The sequence below is a fragment of the Hipposideros armiger genome, unplaced genomic scaffold, assembly GCF_001890085.2.
Source record: "Hipposideros armiger isolate ML-2016 unplaced genomic scaffold, ASM189008v1 scaffold_1298, whole genome shotgun sequence".
NCBI lineage: Eukaryota > Metazoa > Chordata > Mammalia > Chiroptera > Hipposideridae > Hipposideros > Hipposideros armiger.
In genome coordinates this window covers 321,010-333,440 of record NW_017732648.1, presented here as the reverse complement: position 1 = coordinate 333,440, position 12,431 = coordinate 321,010, and the positions used below count along the sequence as shown (strand labels likewise).

The 12,431-nt window shown below is 40.9% G+C and overlaps 1 protein-coding gene across 1 annotated transcript; it reads left to right on the top strand.

The window, feature by feature from the left end:
* Positions 1-126: 126 nt before the first annotated feature.
* Positions 127-12,425, top strand: FAS (Fas cell surface death receptor; the record flags this gene model as incomplete). Its single annotated transcript, XM_019633379.1, has 6 exons — positions 127-264; positions 1,335-1,443; positions 3,615-3,673; positions 3,817-3,888; positions 5,110-5,165; positions 12,109-12,425. Coding segments are annotated over 6 exons (488 nt in total), but the record flags the coding sequence as incomplete, so codon positions are not given.
* Positions 12,426-12,431: the final 6 nt, after the last annotated feature.

Sequence of the window (12,431 nt, the reverse complement as noted above, 5' to 3'; positions counted from 1 at the left end):
CATAGATCATTAGCCTAATTCTCCCTGTTTTATTATAGCAGTGTTGTATTGCCACCCCTGTATAGGTCCCATGCTGATGCATGACCACCTTGTGTTTAAACACTTGCTCCGTGTTTTCCTTGGCAGGCACACGGAAAGAGACTGACTGCACAATTAATGGGGGTGATCCAGGCTGTCTACCCTGCCCAGAAGGGCGAGAGTACACAGACAGCAAACATTATTCTTCTAAATGCAGAAGATGTGGAAGTTGTGATGGAGAACATGGTAAGTGTCTTAAACAACAATTGAAAGAGACCAATCATGGTACTCTCTACAGAACCATTTATAATACCATTTGAAACGGGGCCTACTCTGGTGCTATATTGGCAGACAGAAAGGGACAGGACGGGGCTGACTGGGGTGAAGCAGGACCAGGTACTGAACTAATCACTGCTCTAGACATTTATGGGTCAAGTCTAAGCAATTGTCCCAGACGCAGGAGGGTGAGTAAATACGAACCCTGTGAACGGGGTTCATCAGCTCCAATCAAAACTGCAGAAACATGTTTTTCTGCCTTGATTTATGCTTGTGTAAGGGCTCTTGTTCATGGCCAGAAAGAGCTCAGAAACCTTCAAATCCAAGGACACAGGCTCTCGAGAGGTGGATGGGCTGTTTCACCTTCTTTGGTGATCTGGTTTGTCCTGAGAATTCCAGTTGGGGCCCTGAATTTCCGTATCCCAATCTATTCTGAGGGCCCAGATTAAAATATAACTAAAATACTCCCAGTTTTGTTGGACATCAAGAAATCTCTGAACATAAGCTTTTTCTTGTCTCTATCCAGGCTTTAAAGCAATGTTTCTCAACTATGTCTGTACATTAGAATTACATACGGAGCAGTGAAAAATGCGAATGTTTAGGCCCCACCTTAGAGCAGTGAAATCAGAATGTCTAAGTGAGGGCTTTGGCATTGGTCTGAGTGACTAGGTCCAGGGTGGGCCCTGACAATCTGCATTTCTAACAAGTTCCCAGGTGATGCCGATGCTGCTGGTCCATAAGCCACACTAGTAACCAGGCGTTAGGCGATAGGAACAAGGGAGCCATTTAAGCAAAGGCGGGGTTGCCTTGGCTGCAGGATTGTCTGTCCACTTAAAACTCTGCTGAATGATTTCAACCATTTCAACCTAGGGTTGCCTGTTTTGCATTTAAACATTTTTTGTGTGTTACTAAAGGCACGATGGTGTGGCTGCTGATAATAAGAGGTGGATCTCAAAAATCTATGCTGCTCTTACCCATCATTTTCATAGTCCATTGATAACTAGCTGTTATAATTAATCGTCTTCAAATTGGTTTTCTAGGCTTAGAAGTGGAAATAAACTGTACCCGGACCCGGAATACCAAGTGCAGATGTAAATCAAACTTTTTTTGTAACACCCCTCCATGCGAACACTGTAACCCTTGCAAGAGGTACGTTTTAGTCTTTTTCTGATTAAAACACTAGATCTATCTTGAGAGAGAACGTTTTCCTAGGGGGAAGCAACACAGGCTGAGAGTCAAGAATTTGGGTTCTAGCCTTGCTTTGCCTTTAAACAGCTGCATAACCATTTGTTCATTCAGACATCCAGTCTCCAAACATGTATCGAACACCTCCTGTGTGCTTGACACTGCTGGCTGCTTAAGCTAACAGTATGAGCAAGACACATTCCTGGCATCAAAACTCTCAGGCTAGTGGCAGAGAGAGTCAAAAAGGGCATGGTTGTTGTGTTAACACCATGTGGCAAGCATCAGAAGAGACTTGCGCCTAGGGTGTTATGAGTTACATAGAAGAACCTTTCGCCGTGCCTGGGAGATGCAGTGAAGATATGACATGTGGCTTGAGTCTTGAAGGAAGGTGTACACGGATTTAAAGCACCTTTCTGGCAGGGAAACAGCAGCTGCAAAGAGACGGAAGACGCTCCGGAGAACAAGGTACCTGGCTGGAGTGCAGGAGAGACTGAAAAGGAACCAGTGCCAGATCAGGAAGGGCCTTGTCTTTTGATTTGACCCAAAGATAGAAAACCTGATGGTGCATCTCAGTGTTCTTCTGATTAACTGAGGGAGTCTGAGCAGATCACTTAAACTCTCTGGGCTTCAGTTTCCCTTCTCATTAGGATGCAGATAATAGTCACTTGTCGTATCAGCCTCATTTCTGTGACAATCAGATTGGGTAATACGTGTTACAAAAATAGCGTTTGTTTTGTAAGGCATTGTTTTGAATACATGTAAGCATAATTAAGATTATATTAATGTGCCTCTCCTTAAACTTGTAATTCAGCTTAGGAAACATTTAGGAGTTCACCCAATAGGTTTGAAAAGTAGGAGCATGATGCCTTATGTCTCTTATTTACTGGAAAAAATGTAAGGTATGTGCATTTAACCTAGCGTTGTCTTTCTAGCCCCAAGTACCTGAGAAAGCCCTCATCATGACAGTAAGTAGGGATTGGGGGAGAGGCAAGCTTAAATCAAATACTAACAGTAAGTAGTTCTAAATACTTCATAATCTTGATTTAATTTTCTTCTCACCATAACCCCTTTAATCAATTAATATTATCTCCTGGTTATTGGTGAGAAAACAGGCTCATCATGGTTTAGTGACTTGCTCAAACTCCTAGGTAGATAACGGGCAGAGCCAAGCTGTAATTCAGACAACTGGACTGTCAATGTTTGGCTGTCTGAAAAAAACCCACAAGAACCTCTTGAGTGTCCTAATCACAACTTGATGCTAAAAGGGGAAACCTCTAAGGACCAGCTGAGGAGGCTCCCTAGGTAGCATCATGGCTCTTGTCTGGCCATTTTACTGTTCTATGGGACTGCTTTGAAGTTGGTTTTGGCAGTTTATGATTGTCTCCAAGTATTTTAAGAGCACAGTTTATTACCAATTTTAAGTTTATTTTGGGGTCTATTTCATCCTTTTTTTTATATGTCAATAATTTATCACCTTTCTTTAACTCTTAGCATTTTTAAAACATAGTCATTTTGGGGCCAATCGAGTGGTGCTTTGGTTAAGAGTTGGCTTGGGAGTGCCAGCTCTGAGCAGCAAGGCCCCACATGAGGGCCAGTGACACTGCCCTCTACAGCTAAGATGGTGAACAACAGCTCCACCTAGAGCTGGGCTGCCGTGAGTTGCCGGCGACCGGTGTAGGCTGCAGTGGGGCTGGCCGGCAGCTGGCGTGAGTTTTCTGAACTGCCCTGAGCCGCTGTGAGCGGCCATCCAATGGCCGGCGAGCGACTGCCTCACCCGGGAAGAGCGCAACGATAATGCCAACATGGGCCAGTGAAGCGTCGTCCTCCACAACTAGACTGAAGAACAAAAGGACAGCAACTTGTCTGTTCCTCTTCCCCGATTTCCCAATGCTGTTCTACGCCCCCAACTCCCCAATAAAATCCTAAAAAAAAAGTCATTCTTTATTCATCCAAACATCCAGATTCTGTTATGCATTTGTACCAGCTTTAGATGCTAATCTAGAAATATTTGAGGGACTATATTCATCAGAGGTGCAAAGATGCATAAAATGGCCCCAGATTTATGATGTGTCATTGAAAATGATCAAGGAATCAATCAACCAGGCTTTTTGAATGTCCTCTGTATTTTTTTCTAGTTGTGAACATGGAATCATGGAGAACTGCACAACCACCACCAACACCAAATGTAAAGAAGGTTATTATTTTTTTTATTGCATATACTCTCCTTTCTCCCATTCCCACAGTGAAATATGAAGAAAAACTAACCCCTTGATTCTTTGAGAGTACCTTCTTAATCTTAAAGACTGCTTGTTTTTATATAAAATGTCCAATCTACAGGATCCAGTCATGAATTACGGTGGTTGTGGATCCTGGCCCTGATTCCACCAGCAGTTGTACTAACAGTTTGGCGTAAGTTCTTACTTTGCTCAACTTGCAAATTGAAATAACTTGGAAAGTACTTGTTCAAGGAAGTCCCCTCTGTCTCTTACCTATAAAAAACCTTCTATGAGATAGGTAGCTCTGTTATATTTTTAATTCCTGCCACTAAATACACCCCCAAAAGCTGGTAAGAATAGATGATATTACCCCTCAGCTATTTGCTTTTAAGCAACCACTTTGGGGCACTGAGTGGGTAGTCCAATCCTCCCTACGAACAATGGTGTTTTCATTCAGACAGCAGCTGAGTTCAGCAAGAATCCTAAGGAATCCTGCACTGTTCATCAAGATTGCCCCCTGCACAAAGAAAACACAAGAGGCAAGGGTCTTCCTGGGGAAGGTATTGCAGGGGACACTTGATAAATTCGTCCCTCTCTGTGCCTCCTCACCCTTGTCTATATTCCATGATTTTTTGTTATTTCTCCAACGTAATGTAAAATACTGTGCAATACATTTTATGCAAGGGTTACCTAGTAAAGTCAGCAGGTAAGCCAAAATTGGGTATAATCATAATTACTCCAGAAAACCCCTTTAAATCATTCATAAAACAAAGGGTGGTGCAACTTTGAAGCATTCAATTTTTCTTTCTCTGTTGGAACAAGACGCTGTTTCTCCAGTTCAGCTGAAGATCAAGAGGTTGCCTTGCCTTTAGAGGTTCTTTAGCTAAAAATACACACTCAATGTTTAAACGCTATAACTGTGCATGGAGACTTACAAATTACTTTCTTCCATCTCATACTGACTTCAAGGCATATACTCATTGAGTGTGTATGCTTGAGTTATTTGTGAGTTGCATGTACTTGAATTCCTGGGCATTAAATGCCACTCCATGGCAAGTTGATGTCAATTTTCCATATCCCGTGCCTCTGTCCCTTGCTGTAGCTACGACGTCTAGCTCCAAGCTGGTAAGAGGCAGTGCTGATGCTATAGTAAGTCAGAAGCCAGCTTCAGGCTAGCCAGTGTGCGGTAATTGTATGTTTCCATTAAGGTGTGGTATATCGCTAGAACACTTGACCTAGTGGGGTGGGATTGTCCCAAATCAGGTCAATGCTATCTCTTGGGGTGTGTGGTCATTTTAAGTTTAAATGAATTTCTTTTTTTTTTCTCTTCTCACTTCTCTTAGCATGAGAGTAGTGCTCACTTGCTTTCTAAGGCTGAGACCTGAGTCTGATAGAGATTTCTTTGATCTTTTAGTGGTGAAAAGAAAGTGCGAGAATAATGGTCACCATACATTTACACCTTCAAATACCGTAAGTGTTGAAACGTGCATCCGCTTTCTTAAAAACATAGAGAGAGTAGTACTTGAACTTTTTGTTACTTTTTTTAGCATTTATTGTGTTTGCGTGCACATGGGTTATAGGGCATCAGAAAGGAATTAAGACAAACGACCTAAGTAGGAGTGTGCTCAGTGTGAGTTAGAAAAAGGATGAGGCCAAGCTCCAAGTTCCACATTGGTATTATCCCTGCAGAGAATGTATGAGACATCCTTTACCAGATGGATTCTATGTCCAAGCCCAGGCATAGAGATAGCTCTTAAAATATATTACAAAGGCACAGCTCAACTTTCTCCAGCCACTTGTTATCATAGCTCTCGCCATATTTTTTTTCCAACATGGAATCAAAGCATTTCAAATAGCAAAAGATACCCTGGGAGGAAAAACCAATTCATACCATGAGTAATGACTTTCTCATTTGGGGCCAAGGCTCAGTGGGAGTTAAGGTTATTTAAATCAATNAATCAGTGGCCCAGTTGCGCAGAGCTCACACTCTTAAGCCAACTCTTAACCAACTGAGCCGCTCGGCTGGCCCCATTATATTCTATTTTGAATAAAAGTTTTACAAAATCTCCACTACACATAGATTAACCAATGAGGGCAGAAATCTGTATTCTGGTCATCCTTTTATGTTCATAGCAAATACTTGGAAATAGTTCCCGGGTGACACTCAGACCTGAAATGTCTGCAGAGCATTTCTAGATGTTTCACCTCATTTGTGGGGGTATCTTTGGGTAATAGGACTTGGCAGCCCCAACAGAGTTGTCCTGATCTTTGTCTTTGGACCCTGATGGGCTCAACTTTGCTTAATAAGTGACCAAGTGCCTTCTGGCAATGGCTGAATCAGGGGCTTCACCCTGCTGAGATAGGCAGGTGTGTAGGAATAGCAACGAAGCTCCACAGACTCTAGGGGCTCACCATCACTATGGCTGACCATCCATCACAGACCACCAACAGGTTTTTGACCAGCGCTGGCAGAGTTTTCACAATTTCTAAGCAAAGACTCAGCCCCTTACTCCTCAGAGGATGTTCTCTACTGAGCTGTTGTCCCCAGCACGAATGGTCTGATTCAAAGCGTGAATATAGCAGGAGAAATATGTGACTGGCCCAGTGGACCCATGGCCAGGATGCAATAGCTTGGGTGTGATAACACCAGCACCTGAGCCTAGGTCGTATGCTCTTATCTTAGGTAACAACAGACAGGGCTGTTAGCAAANTAATGGGGAAGTGACAAGGAGGAGGAAAATAAAAAGAAAGTAGAGGGGGAGGAACTAACACGATTGAGTGCTTACTATGTACCATGTTATATGCTTATGTGAAATAGCATTTGACAAAATTCAACATCTATTCATGATGAAATTTTCACAAAGCTAGGAAAAGAAAGGAACTTCCTCCACCTAGCGAGAGACATCTAGGGAAAAACCTATGACTAACATCATACTTAATGGGGAAGGATTCAATGTACATTATCTGGTGACTCCTTCCAACGGTCCTGTAGCCCCATTTTACAGATGAAGGAGGTGAGGGTTTAGAAGGCCAATGAAAGCATCCACAGTCACACAACCAGTAAGAGCCAGCGTATTCTCAGAAACGATCAGATTGTTGTCAAGCAAGATTGCAATCTTTCAAGGCTTTGCTAGGACTCTAAAACTGCGTCTAACTTCTCCCTACCTTGAAGTTTAGGTTTAGATAAATAGGGTTTAAGCAGCAATTTTCAGATACTTGGCACTAAACAATTTCGCAAATATACAGTTTGGGAGATATGATTTGAGGGGGGTAAGGATACGACTGTTTGACCAGGATTAACCTCACTTATTCCTTCCTTCCTTCATTTATTTATTCATTCATTCATTAATGCTTATTGCACATCTGCCCTGTGCCAGGCACTGTGCTAGGCTCTGGCCTATAAACACTCTTACTTCCTGGAGCCTCCAGTTCAGAAGCAGACAGCAACAAGACAGTGACACAATCAAATGCTAAATCACAGCTTTGACAGATGGCATTAGCAGGAAAGGTAGAGGGGTAGCATGATGACAGGAGGATTTGACCTAGTGTATGAGGTCAGGAAAATGACTGATACGAAATATCAAGGAAGAAATAGCATGCATAAGGCCCCTGTGGCAGGAGTGAGCAAGGGGAGTGGAGAAATGGAAGGAAGAGCAGTGTTGTGGAGCAGGGTGACCAAGAGAGGCCTGGAGCCTTGAGGGGGCGGTGGCGGNCTTGGGCAAATCACTTTACCTCTCTAGGCCTCAGTTTCCTCACTTCTAAAAGAGGGATAGTAATTGTAGCTGCCATGAAGAGCTGCTCTGAGTTTAAATGAGACATCCACCTAGAGAACATGGAATAGTGTCTGGCACATGCTAAGTGCTAAATAAAGCTTTTCTCTGATTACACTAATCTCTGGTGTTCCACAGGCACATTGGTGATGCTGGCACATGATCCATGAAGTTGGATGCTTGAGGAGACCACACAAACAGCTAGTAGTGATGTTTAGATATACATCGTCTTTCACACAAAGCTTTGGACTTGACAGAATTCCGGCTAGCTACTTCAGAAATAAAAAATATGAGTCTGCAGTAGAATGCAGTGAAATGGCCACGAGGGGGCAGGCAAAGACTATAACAAATGAAACGGTCACAAGTAGAAGGTTAAGACCGCCCTCATCTCATGATGCTGTGGCCAATGGCACCAGGTTGTTTTCACATTGCTCATTGCTGACCCACCAGATAATGAGGTCATTATAAGGAAAGAGAGGCCATCCGTGCAAGAAACATGGCCTAGCCACCCAAACAAATGAACGAAGTGAGAGTAGCCAGAAAGCATTTCTTTTCCTATGTGGCATCCTCCTACTACTACAGCACAAGCCCTGCTGTCTGAAGTATGCAGCTTGGATTACGGATTGCAGAAACTTTAGACGTGTCTCTTAAATCTGGCACCCAAAGCTCTCTCCTGAGTGGGCTCCCAATCAAGCATATCTCATTTGAAATTCTCTCCAGTGATTTTTAACAAATGGTCCAGCCACCGGACCTAATGGCTGCCTCTTCTCTGCACCTTTTCTTTCATTACTTTTGACCTGAAATTCTCTTTTCCCCAGCTACAAAGGTCAAATGCCACTCCTCTTTCAAGANAGCTCACTCAAGAGTTTGAGCTCTGAGCAACAGGGTCTCCGGTTTGATTCACAGCCCGAGCTGAGCTGCCACTGAGCTGCCAACAGGTGTCAGGATGGCTCAGCTAAAAAAAAATATATATATATATTTGAACTCTAGTTTGGAAGACAGATATGGTTAAGAATAAATGTAGCGGAATGTTAAGTATGCAAATAGGAGTGTTTGCAAAGACAAAAGATTGGGATCATGCTCTAATATGTAACATGATTCTATAGCTATAAATGTAATTAGTGTATATGAATACAAAGGTCTAGCTACAGGCTGACTGCATCTATGAGTCAATAGATAGCTATGACTTCTTGTAGAAATGTCACAATTACTGATAAAGTGACTTTGCCTCCCCTGCTCCATGATGATCATAAAGGTTTTACCATATTTGTAGACTTTGTTTGCAACTCTGAGAGGAGCTAATTCAAGGAAAGCTTGCATATAACTCTGAAAGCTGAGTTTAAATAAGGTTCTACCTCAAAAATCTTTGCATCAATTATTGGCATTAAATTGCGAAATATTTCAATTTTGAATTCACATAGAAAATGCAGACTCAGTTATAATGCTTGAATATTTTATATTTGTATGGCATTTTACTTGATGAAAATAATCATCTTCTTTCTCAAGTGTCAAAACATTTCGATCAGGAAAGTAGTATTAGGGTATGGCCACCTCTTCGTTTTCCCCTTGATGTGCCATCTCGAAAGCTTCTACACCTCCAAACCTGAAAGTACTGCCTATGAAACACAATTAGCCCTAAAAACTATTGCTGCTCTTAGAAACTTCTAGCCTGGTTTGGAGAGACTCATTGCTCTTACAGGAGGTAGTTTTGTGACTATATCATGAACCCATATCTACCTGATAAAGTAGATTCTTATTTTGCCCTTAAATAAAATTCCCCATAAAATGTTTAATAACTCCATCTGTCCTCTTGCTACAAATGGAGCAAAGATGAAATCACCATCAGGTTATAGGAATTGCTCTTATTTCCTGCATCTTCTTAGACAAATAAGAACCTCTCCCTTGTCGTAACTTTCCTACTTTTACATTTAAAACACTTCTGAAATTTTGCAGTACAATAAATTTTAATAACTTTATATTTATATCAATATAAGCTGGAGATGGTTAAAATCATTAATGGTGGAGTTTATTTCCTTATGTTTTGAAATATAATATATACATAAAAATATTTAATAAAAATCATGTTTTTGGTATTTCTGACTATCTCTTTATTGATGGGACCTTGCCTTTTTTGTTTTGTTGTTTTGTTTTGTTTTCATTTCCTCTAACTACTGCTAAGTGTTACCTATTTATGAGTCTTTAATGCTTTCTTGGTCTCTCAGNTATATATATATGTATAAAATTTCCACAAGAGTTATTTTTCAAAGGCATTTCCTATGCAGATAATGTGCATATGCATTTTTTGTAAGTTGGATTTTAGCACAATCAAATCAAATCAAATCTATAACTGTATTAAACTTTGCCAATTTTGTATCTTTGAACTTGTAGCCTTGACTCAGTGAGGAGCCATCTGATAGTCACAGAGGGACTCGGGAAATCTCAGAAGTTTCATTGTTCTGAGGAATGGATTGCAAAATATTCATTACAAACTCAAATACAGACAGTGTCTGCTGGACCCTAATTGAAAACATCACACTGGGCGCATTTTCCTGTAACACGAGGCAGTTAAGCTCCTTTTTGAAGCACCCACTCAGGTCCAAGAACCTCCCCTGTGCAGATATACAAAGAAAGACACTGGGCAGAGCTTCCACCACTTGGGAGCTTGCGATCTGGTGGGAAAGACAAGCCCAGCACATAAAAACATTCTGATGCACATGAGCTGTATTCCCTCATTCCTGCAAATAACCCAGGTTGTCATGGTTTTTTATCAGGTCATTTAACCTCTATGGCAGTGAGCGCACATGAATCACCTGGCAGGGTAACTTTAAAACGTAGAGGACTGTTCTCATGCCCAGAGGTTCACATACAGAGGTGCAGCATGAAAATCTGAATTCCCAGTATCTTTCCCCAGTAATAAATTCTAGTGATGACCCTTTGGGAGACTGACTGATCTAGTGGACCTGTGGATGGTCTTTAAGGGGCCCTAAATGTTCTAAAATTATATATTAACTTGAGCTTGCATGTAAATTTGTCTAGAACATGGTCCATTCTGTTCATCAGCTTATTGAAAATTCATGTTGAAAATGGTTAAAAGTCATCATCTCCTTGGAGAGTAAATATTNGGAGCACTCTCTGCCTGTCAGCATTTTCTCCAATTCTCCAGCACTTGGCTTTTAAGCGATTGACCTATGCATCACACCTTACTCATCCTTTCACTAAAGGAAGGCCTTTCTTAAGCACTTGGAATTTGGAAAGTCCCTTTCTGGTTTGAATGGTGATGAAATCCACATAACATAAAATGAACCATTTTTAAATGTCTAGTTCAGTGGCATTTCGTACACACACAGTGTTGTGCAGCCATGACCTCTACCTAGTTCCAAAGTATTTTCATCACTCCCAAAGAGAACCCTGGGTCCACTGACCATCACTTCTCCCTCTCCCCTCGCTCCTGCCCCTGGAAACCACCAATCTGCTCCCTGTCTCGAGGGATTTAACTATTCTAGATATTTCATATAAATCATATAACATGTGGTCTTATCTGTCTGGCTTCTTTCATGAAAGTTCATTTCTTGGCACTAAAAATATCCACGTGAAGCTGCAGATTTTAATCACTGTACGGGCAGGAAAGGAAATGTAATGGCGGCTAGTGATTTGCCTGATAGTAGCGACTAAGGCTTTTCTGATTTCTTCAGCTTCAGCAGGGGACATGGGGAAAATGCAACATATATGATGCTTGCCAGCATCTATTTTCTATGGCTAGTTTGCTTTGGATAAAGATCCACAATACAGGTGACAATAGTAATAGCTTTGATAGATTATCTCATAGCCTTACCTCAATCTCTGCCCTTACTGTCAACAAGAGCAAGGGTTTGAATCGTGAACTTTACCGAGATGATTTCCTGCAGGGAGTGAGGATGGAGGGCCTCAGATATGGAAAGGCTTTCACTTATGAAGTGTTTGCAAGAACCCTTTTAAATTTTATTTTCACCAATGTATTTTATTCCCAGGTTTTGTGGCAGGTATCATTACCCCCATTTTAAAGATGAAAAAGCTGGGGATCCAAGAAGATAAAATNCTCTTAAAATATATTACAAAGGCACAGCTCAACTTTCTCCAGCCACTTGTTATCATAGCTCTCGCCATATTTTTTTTCCAACATGGAATCAAAGCATTTCAAATAGCAAAAGATACCCTGGGAGGAAAAACCAATTCATACCATGAGTAATGACTTTCTCATTTGGGGCCAAGGCTCAGTGGGAGTTAAGGTTATTTAAATCAATATGGTACAAAATAATTTCATTTTAAACCATTTTCTCATGTAAAAAATAAGAATAGTTACAGTAAAGAGAGTTTTAGGATGACTGTTATGTTTGTTTTCATGAATCTACATGAAAAATAATCTCAGCACATTCCATGAATTTCATAGGTTCCTTGGCTAAGTGAAAAATAAGCCAATAGTCCTTCATTTCTTGGCAAAGCTGGAATCTTTCAGAATAAAAATTTGAGTGATAAAAGAATCCTTCTGAATTGCTTAGTCTAGCTAGTTTTGTACATCAAGCAACTGAAGAATTGAAAGATTACATTTAGCTACTCTAAATGTATTTTTATTTTTCTCTTCTCCATCCATATTCTTTTCTACCCAGGAAATGGTCCCAATGAATTTACCAGGTAAGGCTTTTATCATTTTACTTCAATAGAGATGTCTTCCTTAGGACTAACAGGACAATTTTAGAGTAAGATAATGTTGCTAATTTCAATGACATATTGCAGGGTCTTGCTGTTCCTTAGCTTACAGTTCTTCCTGCTCACCATCAAATTTATCACACAGTTTGTTTGAATTTATAACTAATATTCCTAGTGAAAAACAGATCAGGTAGGAATAGGAAACTATATTCTAAGGCTTAGGAAAATTTTCCTTTATAAACGTTTAGGTGTATTATAGAACTCATGCCTCAGCTGACTTAGA